Raw genomic sequence first — 22586 nt, forward strand, 5'->3', positions numbered from 1 at the left:
ATTTTTTCCATTCTAAACTTTGTTAGGTCAACATCCAAAGTTTGCCACGAGAAGCTTATTTATATGTTTATATTACCTCCAACAGTAATATCTACCATAAACACGTATGTTAAAATAAGCGTTCCCTTAACTCATCAGATTAAAATGAGTGCTGGTTTACTTATGTAAAGCCATTTATCTGTCAAGCTCTTGCATAAACAGCTTCGACTGAGATACAGATCGATTCGAGAAACAGGAAGATTCCTTCATTTTCCCAAAGGAACGCATTCTGTATTTTATTTAATCCATTCTCATTTCATCTGAACAAAACAAAAGCTTTTTTGGCTCCTGTTAACCCAAACAAAATAGAGACAATTTTAGAGAGAGTAAAGCTATTTTAGTGAATGTCTTATAAGGAAAGAAAGACTTACAGTATTTATAGGTTGTCAAAGAGACCACCAAAGTACTGGACCACAATTGTACAGATGAAAATAGAATAACTGATTTACTGACCAATAATGGGCTGGAAAAACTCAATATGCAAATATAGATCTATGGTAATGTGATGGGTTGTGAGGACACTGATACGCAGTTAATACGTTGTCCGAGTAGTTTAAAATTTATTGTTAAACTAAATGTGGTTGTTATGTCAAGTCACCAGGGTGGAGCAAGTCAACAAAAATCCTATCATAAAATCTCTGATATTCTGCCCTGTAGGGTCAGGTCACTCCTTCCATGTAAATCTATGGGGTTTTCCGGTTTTAATATCCATCAGGAGGAAGTCATAAATCAGATTGCTTAAAGTACACCGTCAGAATAAAAAAAAAAATATGTACCCCCCTGAGATTTATGGGACCTTTTAAAATGTACAACTTTGCACCTAAAGAGTTCCTATTAGTACATCAGATGTACATATCAGGGTTCCCACTCTTTTTTAGAGATATATTTTCAGGACGTTCCTCAGGACCTTTTAAATATCATTAAAGCAAGCTCTATTCGGATAGGATATATTTTAAAAATAACATGAACACAGTATAGTCCCTGTCCAAGACCTTGCAACATCCAGCAGGGCAGCATCACTATGGCGTAGGGAGAATTAACATTTCAATTATCTTTTAAGACCATGACCATGTTATTGAATTCTGATGCTCACCAGTTAAACCATGCGAACTTTGCAGACCTCTGTGTGTATTTAATATGCATTTGACAAAATTGTGAACTATAGCTTGGGATGTTAGTGAACAAAGATTTAGGAACACATAGCCTACAAATGATTTTTTTATGTTCTGTATTTTATAAGTCATTACATATAAAGTAAAAAAAAGAGTTAAATAATACGAGACAATTCTAATAAAAGCTTAACCCTGGTGACACAGTTTTCTTTTCTCATGAAAAATACGGAAAATGGAATGGCATTTTTAATTTTCAAATGATTATTTTTCAGAGACAAATATTTAAACATTCGTGCACATCCCTAGTTCGAACTGGACTGACAGAAGTGCCTTGTTTGGTCTGCAGTGATTGCTGCCCAGTGCATACTAATAAGTCGCTTTGGATAAAAGCATCTGCCAAATTATTAAATGGAAATGATGACAGAGTTTTTGGGCCATATCTTGCACCCAGCGCAATTGAGTTTGTCAGTGACGCACGATCATTCGTACTTTGCACCGGCGCACAGCGGGTCGGCAAACTAGGGAATGAACTTGCGCTCCCTGGGTGGTTCAGCGCAAAAAAGGAGGCGTGTTGCAGCGCAAACCATCCTTAATGCTATTTTGCAGTTTCAAAAAACAATTGCGCCACTGACCAAAAAAAACTAGTCTAAAGTCAGTGGCGCGTTGCGCGTTGTTCATTATGCTATTTTAAGGGCGCATGCTTGACCATAATGTATAGCGTGCACAACGCGCACACACTTTGCTTATCTAATCTACACAGATGAAACAGTTATTTTTGCAAATCATAAATTGTTACAATAAAAAATATTAAAGGGATAGTTCGGCCAAAAATGATATTAAACCCATGATTTACTCACCCCCAAGCTGTCCGAGTTGCATATGTCCATCGTTTTTCAGACAAAAACATTTTCGGATATTTTGGAAAATGTTTTAGATCTTTCAGTTGATTAAATGTAATGTTACGGGGTCCACCCATAGTCCACGACCTTCAAGTCCAAAAAAAGTGTGTCCATCCTTCACAAATTAAATCCAAACGGCTCCAGGATGATAAACAAAGGTCTTCTGAGGGTAATCGGTGCGGTGTTGTTGTAGAAATATCCATATTTAAAACTTTATTAACGAAAATAAATACCTTCCAATAGCGCCGCCATCTTAGTCGCGTCCGCATTCAGGATGAGAGCTTACGCAGCCTACGGAGGCTACTCTGCTGCTGCTCTGTGCCCCCGCCCTCCGAATTTGTCATACGTCACTAAGAAAAGTGCGTACACTACGCTAATACTCTCTCCTGAATACAGAGGAGTCTAAGATGGCGGCGCTACCAGAAGGTATTTATTTACATTAATAAAGTTTTAAATATGGATATTTCTACAACAACACCGCGCGGATTACCCTCAGAACAGAAGACCTTTGTTTATCATCCTGGAGCCGTTTGGATTTAATTTGTGAAGGATGGACGCACTTTTTTTGGACTTGAAGGTCGTGGACCCCGTTCTAAAATATCCGAAAATGTGTTTGTCTGAAAAACGATGGACATATGCAACTCAGACAGCTTGGGGGTGAGTAAATCATGGGTTTAATATAATTTTTGGCCGAACTATCCCTTTAATATGAAAGTTAGTCAACACTTTTTTTTTTTAGCTTTTTGCATGAAAGCAGGGGTGTTTAGATTCTTAGAGATGTAAGTGCCATGGAAAAGACTGAAAGCTCTATAATATTTCGTTTGATGTCTGTGTATGCACAAATTTCTGTGAGATGTGCACACTGTGACTACTGTGCCCAAAAATTGGTGCATGACGCCCCCTGGATCTGCATGATGTGTTTAGAGCGTCAGTAGGCTATAGGAGTTTCCCCGGTAAGGACTACACAAAGCAAAGTATCACGCCAGCACCTGACTCCCATTCCTGGACCCCTATTGGTTTAGCCTGTGCAAAAATAAAATACTCTACTGCACTACTCTCTACTCCATCAAATGGGGTTTAAAAAAAAACATACCCATGAGTACATCACAAGCAGAATAAATAAGACGAGCCAGCTTTCCATTAGAAAAATCTATTGATTCCAGAGAGGTAATAGGAATTTCACAAACAGGTTTCCCAGTAAACCATGTGTTTTATCAATTAATACATCAGACAAGGTTCAACAAACAGTTTGACGATGTATATAACTCACCCCTGGACTGTCAGAGAGATCAGAGGATTGAAGACCCTGATACTGTGATGTATCTGAGTCACGTGTTTTTGGTTCCTCGCTGTTCTGTGTCCTTGCTTGACTCTCTCCACCGTCCTCAGATTCTTCTTGACTCCTCCCGCTGCAATCTGACTCCTTGTGGATCTCCTCGCTTTCCTCTTGACACTTCCCAGTATCCTCTAACTCTGCTTGGCACAACTGTGATGAAACGACTGTTTGGTTATCACAACCGTTCCCCGACTTGAATGGTCGTCCTTGGTTTAAAAGTTTTAAGACCTCTTTTTTATCGCTATACTCTGATATCCAACTTGGGCTCCTCGCAGAACTTTTTGTTTGTCCCTTGTCGTTTGATTGCTCACTTTCTGAAGAATTGCTGTCCTCTTTTTTCAGGCTTTGGCTCCTACAAGGTTCCTCTTGTTTGGGTAAGGGGTTCTCACTGTCCTCTGATGTTGATGGGAAGATCTCATTGCTTGTTGATCGGTCTGACCTTAAAGAAAATAAACAATTAAACATTATCCAAAATTCATCTGGGAGAATACACCAAGTCAAGAAAATAACCCAGAATTTTTTAAGATGGACTGATAAAATGTACACATTGAATATACATTAAGTTGGTTAAAGGGGACATTTCACAAGACTTTGAGATGTTAAATAAAAAAATTAAAATTGCCACTTTGTAGGTGTGAGCAAAAAAATAGCTGTTTGTGGGTGTGTCCTTTTAAATGCAAATGAGCTGATCTCTGCAATAAATGGCAGTGCCTTGGTTGGATAGTGTCAATTAAGGGGTGGTATTATTATTATAAGATCCCGTTCTGACATCACAAGGGGAGGCAAATTTCAATTATCTATTTTTTCAAATGCTTGCAGAGAATGGTTTATCAAAACTAAGTTACTGGGTTAATCTTTATCACATTTTCTGGGTTGACAGAAGCACCGGGGACCCAATTATAACACTTAAACATGGAAAAAGTCAGATTTTCATGATATGTCCCCTGCCAGATGCACAAATGTAATGTACTAGGACAGTGTTACCTATTGCACGGCTCGACAAGATTTAATTTGTGGCTCACGTGGCAGTAAATAATACGGTGATATGATCATGCAGGCATGCGCTTTTTATGTCTTTTCTGCTCTGGGAACTTACTTTGTTAGAAAACCATATCCATTATATCAAGACGCACGTCAATAAGCGTGTTCATTCGTATGCAGCAACTTGCTTGCACAGAGCAATTGTCATATGACAATAAAGTACCGTGAAATCATACTGCTTGTTATGCTTTTAAATTGCTCAGTAATGTCACTTACTGGGAAAATTAGGAGAAATGTGGCCCCCTAGTGGATCGGGGGGCACTGAATACGCATATTCTAAAAGTGCATTCCCACCAGCCGCGTTAGAGGCGGCAAAAACACGTTATTCAAGCGTAGTTGGACGCTAGAACATTTGAGTTCACTCGCTTCATTCGCGCGTGAAATTCTAGTCATTCGAGACATTCACGTGGAAATTTTGATTGGCTGATGCACGCGTTGCCGCTTAAAAAGTTGAGAAATGTTCAACTTCTACAGGGAGCAACGGCAGTGACGCGGCGCTGACGGATCCACAATTTAGTTCGGCAACGCATGACATCACCCATTAAAAGTGAACGGAAAGCGTTAACGCTTACGCCCAATGTTCCCTCTAAGCTGCGCGCGTGCGCGGCCGCGCAGGCCAGCCAAAGTGGCCGCGCAATAGATTTGTCAGACCGCGCACATTTTTCAGACCGCACATAAACATTGATGCATTTGCTGTTGTAAAAGAATTAAGAGAGAGAGAAGGCGAGTGTTCTAGAAGGAGAAGAAACTTTCAACCAATCGCTGATCTTGCTACGGTGACAGACACTTTTATGAGCCAATGGTAGCAGCGCATTCAGTTCACACAGGTGACGCTGCCAGCACGCACGAGCACAGAGTGAGAGCGAGCCAGATGAGCAGCTGCACGGGTCGATCTCAAGAAACTAAAATATTTATTAAGAGGAAAAAGTTCAGATTCAAAACAGTGATTTAAAACAAATTATTGGATTCCTGAAGTGATGCGATAACTTGGAAAAGCTGTCGCTAGAGTGAGGAGAGAGCAAAATAGAGAATTAGAACGGAGGCAGATGCAGAATCACAGAGCATCAAAACACTGCGAATGAACTTCTTCTTTTAAATAAGAAGTTAAAATGTATGCTTTGGTGAGTTATATTCTAAATATTAACTTGACATTGTGGCATAAGTGTTGCAAATTTGGCAGCAAACTATGAGTTTTATTAGTTTGTTTACATTGGCCGTTTGTATATAACGAACGAGCTGAAGCTATTTACATTTGAAAGTTAACAGTCAAGTAACGTAAATGTGATTAAAAAATAAAATTTTAAGTGTCAATATGTTCAATAAGTGTTGAAACCCTGAGTTAGGTTGTTATTTGAAATGTTTACATGATGCTTATTGATAAATCTGTTGAACTGAAGATTAATTACTGTTCTGCCTTGTGTTTTTACAAGGCTGGGTTTTTTTGTGAGAATTGCGAACATCTGTAAAGTTCTCCTGCTCCATCTTGGACACGCGAGACAATTAAGTGAAGGTGTATACAAAAAGGCGAGCCAACCAGAGCTGTGCTTTGAATTCATCAGAACTGGTAGGAGGATATTTTTCCTTTTTGTTTCGGACAACTACTAGGACGTGAATTCGCTGAAAATTCATTTTCCGTATTTTCTTGGATTTTCTTTAAAGGACACTGACTTTGAACTGAACTATTTGAACTATATAAAGGAACAAACGGTCCTTTGAACCGAATCAATTTATTCATGAATTCAACCCAACTGAGTCATTTAAGTGAATCATGAATTTGGATTACAAACAAAATGAAACAGTGTTACACTTTTACAAGTATTTTATTTATTTATTTATTTGCACTGTAGTATATGAGAACTGATTTTCAGCTTGAGGTGAACGGTTCAATCTGCTAAACCCAGGTACCTGGTAAATTCAAAGAGAGTGTTAATTACATGTATTGGGATTTATACACAGGCCCACATTGAACATTATGTGTGTATACACTAAACCCTGTTACACGCTACATTGTCATCTCTTTGAATCTCCTATGGTTAACGCAGGCTCGTGTTCATTTTCGGCAGGTCGTGTGGTTGCGAATTCCTCACAGTACTGAAATGTGTGCTCAGAAAAAAAATAATTTGCTCAGTGCTGAAAAAAATTAGAGGGAACATTGCTTACGCCCTGTGTGAATGTACCGTAATCGCATCTTTGCATTGACTTAACATGTAAATCACTCGCGCTTGCCGCGTCTACCGCGTCTGGTGTGTGCTGAGCATTAAAATCCAGTTTTTTGTCATTAAGGGAAATCATCTTGAATGATTCGCCCTTGTATTTATTGCATTGCAAGCAACAGATCTGCATGGTTAAAAACATCTGTGGGGGACGAGGTACATGATGAAGTTTAATACTTATGGTTAGAGTACTTGCTTAAGCAAGCATCACTTACTGTATGTATATAAAGCATATAAATGCAACAAACTGGAAATACTCATTTGTTTAAGTCATACAATAGTGGAAAGAGACATTTCCTATTGCATTACCCCAGAAGAAAGTGTACTTGTTAAATTTTGACAGGTTGGATTTTCAGTCACCTCTTAAAGGGTTTTACTTTTTACAGTTGGAGAGAAAGTAATTTATAGAGGCCATAGTGGATGACAATATAAACTCTGGTGTTCCTGCACACTCTCACCTCCCGTCAGATGGTCTTTGTGTGAGGATTTTACATAAACACACAAAAGCCTTGTCCTTTAAGAAGTAAAGGAATGTAAACACTGACCCAGCTACATTCTCCTGCGTGTGATGGGGCGAGTGTTCGATGTAAGACCCAGAAGACAAAGCAGAGGTCTGAGGTGAAAGATCTGAAGAAGAGAAAATATATTATTGCAAATATTATCTAAAGAGCAGTTACATGACTTTGGGAATAAAAGATGGGATTCAGATATTACCTGCGGTCACGAGCTCAGAGCTTCTGACGCGACTGAGCCAAAGATCCTGACCTGAGGAAGACTCATCCGGGTTTTCACTGACCTTAAAGAAAAACACACACATATCTTCAATGATGATTTGGAGCAGATAAAAGCCATGAGAAAATGAATTGTTCCTCTGTTTGAGTATGTGTTAGTTATCTTATCAGACCAGGCCATTCAAAACATCGCTGACATTAAAAAGCGATGAAATCAAAAGGATATGACTTTGACTAAAATGGGACGGTGTCCTTTAGTGCTGGACGAAAGAGATAACGGTGCTAAAAATCACAGTATTAAAATAATCTATCATCATGGGACAGCGCTGTCTTTATACTGGCATGGTTGTGATGGGAATATCTGTATCATGCTTTAAGGGGTCTTCACTGAAAACAAGCTTTTAAAAGCACACAGACATTGTTTCCTATTTGTTTGGGAGTGGCAGTGCATGTGAACGGTACACTGTTAAAAAAGATCATATTTTTACAACCAATTAAAACAGAGTACAAAAATACATGTTTTTATACAGAAAAATACTATATTATTTATATATATATTTTTTGCTTTCTTAAATTACATACGCTGTAAAAAACGCAGGATTTTTGTCAAATCAACAATTAAAATTAAACAAATAAAAATTGCCCAATGTTGGGTTGTTGTTATGCAACCATGGGGTATAATAACACAGCAGTTGGGTTAAAGGCCAAAAACGATATTAAACCCATGATTTACTCACCCCCAAGCTGTCCGAGTTGCATATGTCCAGCATTTTTCAGAAAACCACAATTTCAGTTATTTTAGAAAATGATTTGGATCTTTAAGTTAATCAAATGTAAAGTTACGGGGTATACTTCTTCAAGTCCAAAAAAAAAAATAACTAGCTTCTGGTAAAGGCGCCATCTTGGTTTCGTCCGCTTTCAAGATGAGAGCGTACGCAGTTTACAGAGGTTTCTTTGCTGCTGCTCTGTGCCCCCGCCCTCCGAATTTGTCATACGTCACTAAGAAAAGTGCGTACACTACGCTAATACTCTCTCCTGAATACAGAGGACTCTAAGATGGCGGCGTTACCGGAAGCTAGTTATTTTCGTTTATAAAGTTTTAAATTAGGATATTTCTACAACAAAACAGCGTGGATTACCCTCAAAAGGCCTTTGTTTATCATTGTGGAGCCGTTTGGAATTATTTTGTGAAGGATAGATGCACATTTTTTGGACTTGAAGGACGTGGACCCCTTAAATTTACATTTGATCAACTGAAAGATCTAAAAAATTTTCTAAAATAACTGAAAATGTTTTTGTCTGAAAAATGCATCTTGGACAGCTTCGGGGTGAGTAAATCATGGGTTTAATATCATGTTTGGCCGAACTATCCCTTAAAAACAACCCAGCATTGGATCAATTTTAACCCAGCATGTGTTCTGTCCAATATTTACCCATTATGGGTCAAAAATAACCCACCAATTTTTAGAGTGTTTGAATTTATAAATTATGTCAACTTTTCACAAGCCCAAACTTAAAATAGGTTGATTTGACTTGCAAAACCAAATTGTTTTAACTTCATGCTGCATTCTTTTTACAGTGTACAAATTCATGTAAATTTATAATAAAAATCTGTAATTAAATGTGTAGTTCGTTACATTAAAAGTACATGAACATACTAACAATTAAGCATGAAAAACATAATTTCTGTTTTATAATTAATATATTGCAAACAGTTTACAGTGCCACTTAAGACCGATTGTGTAATAATGATTGGTGAAACAGTCATTCATTTAAGATATTTTCTAGGTTAATGATATTAACCATCACCTGATGATCACAGTGACATCACACCATTCTCATACTGTGAGATTCTTATATTGCGAGTATGCAAGCTCATTGTGAATTCAAAATTTGAGTTTAAAGTATGAGTGCACAATAAGTGTGCCTTATACCATATACATTTTTTTATTTTTTCGTCACTTTATTGAAGGTGAAAATCCGTTAAACAACAGTATTTGGCTACAGAACTTTTTAAGAAAAAAATTCTTTTTAGAATTAAAAAATTAATAAATTACATTAATTAATTTTTTTTTATTGTTTTATCATGATATAATTTTTTTACAGTGTATGCTTCCCAAGTCCAAAAATGAGCATTATATCACAGCCCTTTATTTTGCTGACCATTCTTAACCCATGCTATATAAATCATGGTTGAAGCTGTGGTGTAGCAAAAGAGGGCAATTTCAAAAAATCTTCTTACTAGTTTACCTACTACACAAAAAGATTAAAGTCACCATGAAATAAAAAGACAATTCTGTATTTTATATAATGCTGCCGTATATGCTGCAGTTTGCAGTGCTGTGCAAAAGCCGCAACGACGTAGGTTCCACGTCGGTTTTCATTTATACTTTTGCGTCGTCGTCCGCGTCCAAGTCTAAACACACCACTGGTAGGCAGTATCCACGCGTGTAACCACAGTAGCAGTGCGACCGTCAAAGAAGAAGAAGCTTGGCAAGTTAACCCACAAACGAAGAAGAAACAGCAACTTGTTGTGTATGATTTGAGAAGACCAGCAATGATGGAAGTAAACAAACAGCAACTTTTGTTGCAGTTTGAGTTAAATCACTCCTTAACTTGGCTCATCTTTGTTTTCACCGTTGCAAAGGAAATACCTATGACGCAGTTTTTTTACCTGACGGGAGGGGTTCTGGTGGACCAATCACAGCACTTGCGGTCCGTGTAAAACTGACACGCTGTTAAAAATTTTGCGAGTTGCACGTCAGGCTAAGCACAAGCTACGGATAACCTACAGCGTAGCTACGGCGTAGAGCTTATGCACGACTAATATAGGCCGCCATGCCAGAATTAGATTGGATTTTTGCAATGTTATAGTGATCATATATAATTGTTTCTCAGTCTCTTTAATATAATACATCCAGAAAATACAGGAAATGTGTATATAGTATTAAAAACTTCCATCAGTCTTAGTACACGATGTAACTACAGAAGAGTCAAGTTTTAAATAGGAAAAATATCGAAACTCCTTGGTTATTGTTTTAGGCACAATGCTAATGCATTAATCAGATTCAATGGATTACGCTAAGCTATGCTAAAGGTGCTAGCTCCAGACCCGGAGATCAGCTGAATGGATTTAAAAACGGTAAGAAACAAATGTTTAATTCAAAATGTTTAAAAAAGTGGAGTGTCTCTTTAAACCTAAATACAATTAAATCCTAATTTCAAATGTAAAAGAAATTAGTCTTTTTACTTCATTCTGCTCAAAAAGGCTCAAGATGTGTTTAGTGCCAAGAGAGGACACACTAAACACAGACCATGCCTAAAGAAGACATTTAATTTTTCATTTTTTGTACATATTTCCTACTATTTTCTGTTTGTATCTTAATAAAACATGGATAGACATTAAAACTTCTAAATAAACAAGTCTGGTGGTGGTGGTATATATATATTTTTTTTATTCAGGTGCCTTTATAATCTTTAAATTTCTTTCCTCCTAAAAACGAAAACAGTCTGGGTAAGGGTACAGTGAACGTTTAATGCCCAAACTTCCAACAATTCAATTAATTCCCGAAGGACAAAATCAAGTCCTGCCCTGCATATTTCTCATTCCAGAAGTGGTTATACATCACAATACGGAAGAAAACACTAATGTAACTTCAGTTTCATGCTGACTTTAAAATGAAAGCCAAGAGAGACTTTAAATCCTGTTTCTCCTATTTTTCTCCTAAACAACCTGAAAGAAACCTCTATGTAAAAAAAAAATCACAGGCATGTTAAGCCGTGGTTCTCATGCAAAGTATGCAGATTTGAGCCCTGACTGCAACATTCGCTAACTGGGACTGCAGTGACAGACTTCATCAATCAATCAAAAACAAATTATCACATGATGAACACAAAATTATGTTACTGATAAATGCATTAATGCAGTCAAGCTTATTGGCACCCTTGGAAAACATGGACATAGATGTCTGTGGAAAAAATCTGCACTGTTAATCCTTTTGATCTTTTATTTAAAAAAGAAAATCACACAGGTTTTTAAAAGGTGACAAAAAAATCAAAGATATTTAAAACCTTTGACAAAATGGTTCATTTGGAAACCTGAAGTGGTTCTTCTATGGCATCGCTGTTAAAACCCTTTTCTAGCACCTTTACTTTAAATCTTTACAGCAGTAGTGTAGTGAGTCACGACTACAGAAGGGCAGCAGATAAATATTACAGTGTATTCAAATTACCATGAATATTTCCTGTCGGCAGTGAGTCTATACATGTGAAATTTCCCCCCTGTAACTCCTCCACTTATTCTCTGGACAATGTGGATGGTCTTCTCATTGACCACAGCTATTTATATCTGGCCTTTGGCTCTCTTCACTGAATTTGGCTAGAATGAGCGGTCCCTCTGGGTCCTCTGATGATTTAAGCATTGCCTCACAGCGAAACCTCTGACATGGCTTCGAGCTTCATGAGAAAGTGAAGGCTCTGACCCCCACTTGCCCCTCCCAATTTGTTACGCAAGACAACAGCGTGGCAGATTTGTTTAAAACTTGGTTGCGTGAAAAAGAACGGAAGCGGCAGCCGTGCGGTCACCGTTAAACATAACAGGAAATGGAAGGAGCATTTGAGAAACAAACGAGCAAGTGGAGAGGCGGTGAACGTTCAGGTGACCACCAAAACCACAAACACAGACAAAAACAGCAACAATGATGAGCCATGCTTATCTCAACATGTTGTCTTGTTTTTGAATGCTTAAAATAGATCACATAAGAGCACCAGTTGCGGCCGGTGACTTCTTTTTCAAGGGCGCACGAAGCGCGTCGTATGTGGCATGTCATGCAAAAATATGTTTTGTGTGTCATGTAAACATATGTGCATCAAGTCAAAATACGGGCCTGCTGCAGACGCTTCGAAGGGTTTTATGAAAAGAGACGCTCACGTTTGCAGATACTCGCTTAATCTCACGTGTAATCAGAGTTTAGTGTCTTGCAAGTATTTCGTGAATGTGAGCGTCTCTTTTATCATAAACCATTTCAGCAGGCACATATTTTGACAAGATGCATGATGCACATGGTTCACATGATGCAACAAACATATATTTTGACATGATAAGCAACACATGACACTCCGATCACATATTTCCCGCCCCTCGCAAGAGAAGTCATCGGATGCCAATGGAGTATATTATATTATATTATATTATGACAATGTTTTTGTGTTTGAATTGAGCAATTCCATGTAAATGTCAACTTTATCATGAAAAAGTTACGTTTTAACCGAACGTTTTTAACCGTAATGATATCGCAAATGTCAATATTCAGTGGCCAATAAGATGTCTCTGTTTAAGCTTTCAAACTAGGGCTGCATAACGATTAATCGCGACTAATCATTTGCAGATTACAAGTTTTATTTACATTATATAAATGTGTGTACTGTGTATAATAATTATGTTTATATAAATACATACGCATGCATGTATATATTTAAGAAATATTTACATGTGTATATAAATTTTTATATTTGTATATATATATATAATAAATATTATGTATACATATAAATACCTAACATGAATATATATTTTTCTTAAAGTTATACATAAATGTGTGTGTATTTATATATACATAATTATTATACACAGTACACACATTTATATAATGTAAATAAAAACTTCGGCAAATGATTAGTCGCAATTAATCGTTTTGCAGCCCTATTTCAAACTTTAAAAAATATATATTTTTTATAGCTTTAAGAATTGTCACATCCATACAGAAAAGTCACATACATAACATTGTTTCTTCCTCATAAATGTCCACATAAAAATTTAAATACAGATTTTTTGTTGTTTAAAGAGCTGCTTTTTTGTGAAAAGGTCAAATCCATAACACTGGAGTTGCTCATTTAAGGATTTAAAATTCAATTTCTTTTTCAGGAATACATTAGATTTAAAACCCCAGACTTTTAATATAGTATCTCACTGTTTACATCCAAAACTGAGCCTGCTCCAAACAACAATAAATTAAAGTGAAACTTCATAAGTGCTAACACACATTTTAAATAAAAAATGCATTTCAAGCCACGAGATTCCATTTTGATTCACAAAATTACATCCTATTCCTGAGAAACGGTGCAAATCCTTTAATGTACTTCACTCTTAAAGCATCTGCTGTTTTATCTCAGTCTTGCCTAAACAAATCACTCCAAGCAAAGAAAAACTTACTCAAACTCTACCTGATTGGCCAACGAGGACGAAAGAAGCCTACAATTTCCTCCAAAGCTCTCTTTGTGTTTCTCCTGGTAATATTTTTCCTCAAAGCTACACAATCTTCAACGTTCTCACTCTTCCTCGCTCTCTGACTTTTTTCCCTGCACAAGCCTCTCGGTGACTCCTGGGAGCTTTGACCATTTAAGGAGAAGCCTTCTTGTGGTTCTTCAGGCAGCTACTGCTGTGTGTACGTATGTATGTGTGTGTGTGTGTGTGTGTGTGTGTGTGTGTGTGTGTGTGTGTGTGTGTGTGCTCTTTCTGTCTGATGCTCCAAAAAAATTACTTTGTGCCGTTTGGCCTGTTTTCTTTTTAATTTAGATTTCTTATTTAAAATAAATTTTACTTTACATACCCTGTTAATGAAAGGTAGCTTCTTTCCTTTATAATGACATAAAATTCTGCGAACGGACAGCCACACGCAAGATAACAAGAAACATCTGCACTAAGAATAACATGTCAGTTTTGAAGGCTGTGATGAAGTGATAAAGTCTGTTGGTTGTGAATTTGTAAGCAAATATGCTAATTCTGGGTTACATCTGACTGCTCATGTTAAAAAAACTCAAAAGATTTTTTTTCCAGAGAAGTGCTATGGGTTTGTACGGGCTGCTACGCTCTCAGAATACAGGTACAAAAGATGTCACTGGGTTGGTACCCTTTGAAAAAGTACACCTTTGTACCTAAAGAGAGCATATTAGTACCTTAAAAGTACGTATTGATACCAAATATATTCATATCTGTATCAAAATTGTACATGTTAAGACCTTTTTTACCATCCCAAATGACAGCTTTTGTACCTTATTTCTGAGAGTGTAGGAAGTTGCTGGAATGTTTTGAGTGGTTGCTTACTGACCCACTTCCTGGTCTATCTTTCAATCTAAATATCCTGTTTTATCATTTATCAGACACTATAGAAATGTATCACCACAACTGTCAAAAGGCCATAATTTATCATTCACGTCAATAGCACAAACGCTATGGATCCAGTTGTGCAACAAAGTTTAAATACGAACACTTCGCAGAGCTTATTTGGTTATGCTTTACAAAGTTTACATGGTAACAGCTTTACAAAGTTTTTATGGTAACGGCTTTACAAAGTTTTCATGGTACCGGCTTTAAGAAGTTTTCATGTTAACGGCTTTACGAAGTTTTCATGTTAACGGCTTTACGAAGTTTTCATGGTAACGGCTTTACAAAGTTTACATAGTAACACTTTACAAAGTTTTATGGTAACGCTTTACAAAGTTTTCATGTACAAAGTTTTAATGGTAACGGCTTTACAAAGTTTACATGGTGACAGCTTTACCAAGTTTTCATGGTAACAGCTTTACGAAGTATTCATGGTAACGGCTTAACAAAGTTTACATAGTGACACTTTACAAAGTTTTATGGTAACGCTTTACAAAGTTTTCATGTACAGAGTTTTCATGGTAACGGCTTTACGAAGTTTTCATGGTAACGGCTTTACGAAGTATTCATGGTAATGGCTTTACAAAGTTTACATAGTAACACTTTACAAAGTTTTCATGCTAATGGCTTTACAAAGTTTTCTTGGTAACGGCTTTACAAAGTTTTCATGCTAACGGCTTTACAAAGTTTTCATGCTAACGGCTTTACAAAGTTTTCATGCTAACGGCTTTACAAAGTTTTCATGCTAACGGCTTTACAAAGTTTTCATGTACAAAAGTTTTCATGGTAACGGCTTTACAAAGTTTACATGGTGACAGCTTTACCAAGTTTTCATGGTAACGGCTTTACGAAGTATTCATGGTAACGGCTTAACAAAGTTTACATAGTAACACTTTACAAAGTTTTATGGTAACGCTTTACAAAGTTTTCATGTACAGAGTTTTCATGGTAACGGCTTTACGAAGTTTTCATGGTAACGGCTTTACAAAGTATTCATGGTAATGGCTTTACAAAGTTTACATAGTAACACTTTACAAAGTTTTATGGTAATGCTTTACAAAATTTTTATGGTACCGGCTTTACGAAGTTTTCATGGTAACAGCTTTACAAAGTTTTCATGGTAACGGCTTTACGAAGTTTTCATGGTAACAGCTTTACAAAGTTTTCATGGAAACGGCTTTACAAAGTTTACATAGTAACACTTTACAAAGTTTTATGGTAATGCTTTACAAAATGTTTATGGTACCGGCTTTACGAAGTTTTCATGGTAAGGCTTTACAAAGTATTCATGGTAACGGCTTTACAAAGTTTACATAGTAACACTTTACAAAGTTTTATGGTAATGCTTTACAAAATTTTTATGGTACCGGCTTTACGAAGTTTTCATGGTACCGGCTTTACAAAGTTTTCATGGTAACGGCTTTACGAAGTTTTCATGGTAACAGCTTTACAAAGTTTTCATGGAAACGGCTTTACAAAGTTTACATAGTAACACTTTACAAAGTTTTTATGGTACCGGCTTTACGAAGTTTTCGTGGTAACGTCTTTACAAAGTTTACATGGTAACAGCTTTACAAAGTTTAAATGGTAACAGTTGTACAAAGTATACATGGTAATGGCTTTACAAAGTTTACATGGTAAACCTTACGAAGTGTACATGGCTATGCTTTACAATATTAACATGGCTATGCTTTACAATTTTTTCATGGTAATGCTTTACGAAGTTTATATGGCAACCCATTACATAATTTAAATGGTAACACTTTACAAAGTTTATATGTTAACAGTTTACAAAGTTTAAATGCTAACACTTTACAAAGTTTACATGATAACGCTTAACGCTTTCCATTTATTAACATTAACTAAGGCATTCACTAAAATTAACAAGAATCAGTATGTGTTTAAAGCAATCATTAATCTTTAATAATGTATACAATAAAAAAAAAATTTGTTGAAAAAAGGTATTCATGAATGTTGAAATTAACAATAAGATTAATAACACTTTTAAAAGTCATTCTCTGAAGTTGTACGAATTTGTATGAAGTTAATGTAGTAGTAAAGTTATGTTAACAATTGCAAGCCTATTGTAAAGTTTTGCAGTTGACATTTATGACTAAGTTTTTAAATAAATACTAAATATAAGTATAAACAATAATACAGCAAACACCACCACATTACACAATGTATTTTCTTTTGATTATTATTATTTTAAATTCTTATGCATCTTTGGTTTTTATTGTGATGTATAAATATAATTTTTATGTAAAGCACTTTTGAATTAGCTTTGTGTAGTGTAGCAATGTGCTATATATAAATAAACTTTGCCTGAAAAAATGTATTTCTTCGTGTTACGAGATACTTTTAAACATATTGTATTACAATAATAAAAACATCATGATCAAATTTTAAAATGATTGCAATACAGAATATATAACAAATATTAAAAAAGCTTTATCCTTACCTTGTTGCTGTGGTCCTCTGCTCTCGTGTACAGAAGAGAGCCACCTGTTTGAACGCAGCACAGGGAGATTAGGCTTATTTGCAAGTCATAGATCTGTCATGCAAATACAAAAGTGTTAAAATGCACATAAAGCAGTCGCCCATCTAACAGTATGACGCACCAAAGGGGGCGTAGCACTTGATTGACAGCAGAGTTTTTATTTTATTTTATATAGACTACCATCTCTCTCTGTCTCTCTCTCTCTCCCTCGCATGGCAACAATTACCTGGCAACCATTTACATAAGGTGCTTCATCCTCTGGTTGAAAGCACTTGGCTAACCGTAAGCTCATTGTTTTACAGGAATCATGTATCAATTGGATGGCAGTTCTGTAGTTGTCAATTTGTGTATACTACAGGCTAAAGGGTCAATTAAAGTTCAAAATTAAAAATATTCAACATAACCTTTAAAAAATAAAAGCGATGACCAGCTTTTATCATTCACGCGGTGGGTTAAAGCCGGTTTACTACAGTATAAGCAAGTCTATAAACACTATAAACAAATAAATGTCATTCAACATTCACAGACATCTTCATTTTTAGTGCTTTAGAAGAACACAGACTAAATGATTTACAGAAGGCTTTGTTATTTATTTAGACTTTTTAAGAAGAGCTCTTAAAACTGATCCATACAGCCTGTCATTGTGCTTACAGCTAAGTCAAATAGCTTTTAAAGATTATCAGGCTTATATTTTATTTACATTCATTCGTTAAGAAGTGGCTTTTATCCAAAGCAACTTACAGAGAATAATATGATGCCAAGTCTTACTTAAACTAATGTATTTTATAATGCAATGTCCCTTTGTTTAATGTCTGCTACTGTAAATGAATGCGTAACATTTTTTGGTCACAAGACAAAGGATATTTTAGAGACAAAGTTAGACTAAAGGTATTTATTAAAATATTGACATTTGGATAAACTCATTTCAAAGTTTGCAAAATATTGTGGCATCTAAACACTCGCTCAAATGCAAATGTTACAGGAACACCTTTTGTGTCTAGGCTAAAATAACTTAGTAAATACTTTGCATCTTTTTTTAAACTCACTCATTTGATTCTCATTTGCACATTTATGAAATATAATCATTGGCATTACATTTACAATATCCAAAGCAACTTATAGTGCATTTTATATATACATTTCATCAGTATGTGTGTTCCCAAAAGGTACAAAAGTGGTCACTGTGTCAATACCCTTTCAAAAAGTACAAATTTTTAAGTAAGTGTGCATTTTGGAACCTTAAAGTTGCCTATTGGTACCTGGATTGAATTGGACCCATGGCTTATGCAATGTTGAGCTTCAGGAGGAACACCAGACCACCATACATGTGTTGTTATTGCAACATTAACCAAATAAACCAAATGTTAATGCATTACTTAATGTTTGGAAATGTTAAAATGTGTACACGTTACCTTAAATCCCTATTTCAGCCCTGGGCTGACCCTCTAGAATTGCTTTGGTTAAATCTTGTGAGGTGGGTTTATTTAAAAAATTTTGACAATAAATTAATGTACTGTAGATGTTACCACATAAAGCACATTTAGGATACCTGACAAAGACATTGAGAGTGAAAGCCGTTATAAAGTGCGTTTCTTTAAGGTTAATAATAACAATGGAGATGACTACTTCATATAATGGAGCAAAACAAAGCATTTTTAAGGCTGCCGGTACGCTGGCTGAAGTTATGACACGCCTGTTTCACTTCACTTTTGACTACTCATTTGGTAAGCAAATGAAACGCTATTCAGCACCCACGACATTAGCAGCAGAAAGAACAATGATGGCATGATAAGCTAGAAAAGCTGCGTGTGTATCAAATATACACAAATGTATGAACAAAACACAGCAAATCCTGCATTACGATGCATTATGTGAGCTGAGCGTCTCTATGAGTTTAAACTGTAAATAGCACAAGAAACAGCTGCACTTGGGTGAAAGCCACAGAACTCCCTAAAGACACAGCAGGAAAAGGAACAGACCGTAGAGAAAACACACACACAGACACACATTATTGTGTGCACTACTGTGTTCTATTGTACTATGCAAACATATTGTTTAAAATAGTTAAAAGAAATGCATATATTTGAATGAATACTTTTAATACTGCATACAAATTTCCTGTATTTTCTGGTTGAATTCTAATAAAGAGACTGAGAAATAATTAGGAATATATCACGGTATATATGTTTTTTTAGTTTATATTGTTTATGGAATATAAAAATTTGCAAAAATTTTCCACTTACAATAGTTTTTTTTTTTTTACTAAATACCACAGTTTTAAAATATGGGCAAGTTAAAGTTAGTGTTAAAGTGGAAAAGATAACAACTGATGAAGTTTTGATAGACAGAATCTTGTTTTTAATTCAGTTTATAGTTTTATAAACTATTGGAGCTATAGGGCCCTATCTTGCAGCCAGCACAATTGACTTTGTCAGTGCAAAATAGCATCAGGGATGGTTTGCACCGGAACACGCCTCCTTTTTTGCGCTGAACCGCCCAGGGAGCGCAAGTTCATTCCCTAGTTTGCCGACGTGCGTCTGTGGAGGGAAAAACCCGCTGTGCGCCGGTACAAAATACGAATGATACATGCGTATGTATCTTTCAGCGGTGAGGGTGGACCCAGCGATGTCCTCTGTTGGCGTCAGGTCCTGTGTAGAGGCAGATCCACCTCCCGTTACACGGTGTGCCCGATTTATGCTGGCAAGCTTGGGATTCCCCCGTCTCCTGACATCATTGTAGCGCTTGCGCCGCAACGTCCTGGGGATGCCAGCTGATGAGACTGTGGCTATTCCTCTCACGCCTGTTTAACCGACGCTGATTTGGGCGGGTTTCTCCCATTCCCATACAAAACAACTTTTTTGTTTTTGACTGCTCTTACAAGAACGTGGGTCTCCTCGGCTGTGAACCGCTCCTGGCGTGCACCTGGTAAATCCGTCATAATAATAGCAACCCGTCATGGAACTTGCGCACTTGCGTTTAAAGTGAATGTTGGATTACGTTCTGATTGGTTTATTTAACGTTATGCCCAAACCACACCTATGAATAATGAACCTACTTCAGACCAAACCCTTATTGATTTGCGCCTGGTGCAAGAGTTATTTCTCCCGCCGGGAAAATAGCAACAGCGCCCAAGATCCGCCCACAAAGTCACTTGCGCTTTGCGCTTCGCACTTGTGTTTCAGACCGTTAAAATAGGGCCCATAGTATGCATTGTATGTTGTATTTATGCATACAGTACATTAAAAATAGGCAATATGTAAAACAAAAAGTATGAATATATGCACAAACCTACAGGAAGAATAAATACTTGTGTATGAGAGACGGATCTCTAGATATAGATATTATAAATATGACAGGTGCTATAAGGCGATGACCAAGGAGTCTGTTTTAAGGTCTTGAGCCTCTTCACTTTCTATTAGACCTTAAAGGGGACATTTCACAAGACTTTTTTAAGATGTCAAATATAGATCATTTATTATATCATGTTAAAATGACTTCTTGTTTCCGGCCGGTTTCGGTGCATGATATAAGTCAAGACCACACGTTAGCGATTGGCTTTGGCAGATCCTGAGTGACTCTGGGCAGATCCAATAGTTTTAAACTTCAACAGAGGACCCTCCTTAACGGAAGTAACGCTTTGCAATGGAGCGTGGCCAGACTCTCTGTACAAATGAAATGAATGTACGAGAGTCTGGTTGGACCAGGCTACCCAATTATAGAACTTAAACATGGAAAGCAACGCACATGTCACTGATAAAAACATGTGTTTTGACTTAGCTCGGTGAAAGATTAGACAATTTTACAACTATTAGTGCGAGAAGTGCTTTCTTTATTTGGCGATGCAGCTCCTTGTGCACGCCTCGAGAGACCTCTGCATGAGCACAAAGAGAGCGAGAGAGAGACCCGCGGTGGATTCACTTCCGCTTATTATGAAATTACTAAAATAACTCATATTAGTGGATTATATTAGTTTCTCTGTCACAATCAGTCTAACACGCAAGAGTGCAGAGTTTGCCACGCCCACTTATTTACATTTTGCACAGAATGCACAGAATAGAAAAATCTGTTACATTTGACATTTTATTTTATATAACAGAATATACACTCATACCTCCCAGCCCTAACATACAGTATAATATATATGTGCCCTTCTTAAAGATTTATTCATTTTCAGGGTTTCTCTTTTCTACACAAACACTTAAAATGTCAACTTCATATTGCATTCATGTTTTTATTTAAATGAAACAATACCTTTAACTGACGGAGGAAGGGAAGGGAGGTTTTCTTGAGCAACAGGTTGTTGTGTTAAAAGAGAAGAAATGTCCACTTGGGTGAGGTCGACAGCCACTGATCTCCCATCAAAGAGCTGAGATGCAGACGACAACTTCAAAACAAAGAACATGCCAGATACACGATATCAAAAAATACATTAACATTAGCCTACATAGATATAATTGGTGTCATTTAATTCATAAATCACCACTGGAGGTGGTTCACAAACTATTTAGATTACTCTGTTAGTCCAAATATTTACATATAAGCGTTTGGCAGATGCTTTCATTCAAAGCGACTAAAAGCGCATTCAAGGTATACATTTATCAGTATATAAAATTGAATCCACAATATTTGTGCTGTAAGCACAATGCTCTACACCAATTAAACTACAGGAACATGAGGTTCATGTAGCTTAGTTACCTCTGTGTTAATGGAGACTGTGGCCTTCAGGGCATTGAGTTGGTGTTCAGTGGCTGTCGCTCTGTTGAGAGCCTTCTCCATCCTCTGGGCGATGGACTCGATCCTCTCCTTTATTTTTTTCTCACCGTCCATAAGCACCTGAGAGGCCTGGGTCACCATGTCCTCAACTCTTCTCAGGGCCTTCAGAAGACCTTCTGTCTCTCCAACATCTACCAGCGAATCAGTGAGCACAGCCACATCCCGAAATTCGTTCTTCTGTGTTTCCTCAGCCTGAACCTGAGCGTCTCTGAAGGTCCTCGATTCCTGAACCACAGACACTCCACAGTTCTTTTCTTCCAGATGAGCTTTCTTCTGATCGACCGCCAAGCTTGGTGTCTGCTGATGCACAGCTCTCACTGTTTCATGAGGATCTCTGCCAGTCTGGATTTTCGTGCACTGTTTGCCCTGACCCCTACACCAGGTGATGGCTGCAGCTATGTGGGCTTCCTGTGTCTGATGTCTGGACTTGGTCAGCATCTTTCCCTGCTCTGTCCGTGGAGCTTTGAGAAGCTCTAGCTCGTTGAGTCTGGAAAGCAGACATACACCAATGTATGATGTGTGACACAGCACAGAAACAAATCATGCAAACCAAAAAAATATTTTTTTACAATGTCATCAGCTGATTCCTAGAACTTCCATGATGTTGTTGTTCCTGCAGGTAGAGTCTCTCTAACATTTCAGCTGCATCATGTCCACCTCTACCATCCTGAAGAGCAGGTACAAAATATTACTATTTGATAAAGGAAGTTAATGATTTACTTTAATAATTGTATACAACATATAGGCCCGGTTTCACAGACAAAGCTTAGCTAAAGCCAG

At 36.9% G+C, this 22586-nt stretch overlaps 2 protein-coding genes across 4 annotated transcripts in view; both read right to left on the reverse strand.

Moving 5' to 3' along the window:
• The window catches only part of mrvi1 (murine retrovirus integration site 1 homolog), a 49498-nt gene extending 32456 nt beyond the window's left edge, over positions 1-17042 (reverse strand). Inside the window, exons 1-5 of one of the 3 annotated variants that reach the window (XM_073813023.1) lie at positions 13594-13644; positions 7355-7436; positions 7186-7267; positions 3615-3825; positions 3321-3536 (exon numbers count right to left, since the gene is read on the reverse strand). The gene's annotated coding sequence lies outside the window, so the exon portion shown is untranslated. Of the gene's footprint in view, positions 1-3320; positions 3826-7185; positions 7268-7354; positions 7437-13593; positions 13645-16994 lie in introns of those variants that run through there. The other 2 variants (XM_065261516.1, XM_065261517.1) reach the window with 2 other exon arrangements.
• LOC135743634 (uncharacterized) lies at positions 6311-22475 on the reverse strand. The gene is made up of 7 exons (XM_073813418.1): positions 22376-22475; positions 21729-22293; positions 21285-21417; positions 16995-17038; positions 7355-7436; positions 7186-7267; positions 6311-6332 (listed from the first exon to the last, which is right to left on the reverse strand). Exons 1-7 carry the CDS (start codon positions 22441-22443, stop codon positions 6311-6313), a joined length of 996 nt encoding a protein of 331 aa, XP_073669519.1. The 5' UTR covers positions 22444-22475.
• Between the last annotated feature and the right edge of the window lie 111 nt (positions 22476-22586).

Source organism: Paramisgurnus dabryanus, chromosome 2 (genome assembly GCF_030506205.2).
Source record: "Paramisgurnus dabryanus chromosome 2, PD_genome_1.1, whole genome shotgun sequence".
Classification (NCBI taxonomy): Eukaryota; Metazoa; Chordata; class Actinopteri; order Cypriniformes; family Cobitidae; genus Paramisgurnus; species Paramisgurnus dabryanus.

Excerpts from the sequence above, each read along its gene's own strand:
- LOC135743634 (XM_073813418.1), bottom strand. The coding sequence starts at position 22,443 with ATGTTAGAGAGACTCTACCTGCAGGAACAACAACATCATGGAAGTTCT. Across the intron at positions 7,437-16,994 it reads CAGAGGACCACAGCAACAAG|GTCAGTGAAAACCCGGATGA; the intron begins GTAAGGATAAAG and ends TTTTTCTTTAAG. Across the intron at positions 6,333-7,185 it reads ACGCAGGAGAATGTAGCTGG|GTACCTGGGTTTAGCAGATT; the intron begins GTCAGTGTTTAC and ends TGAATTTACCAG.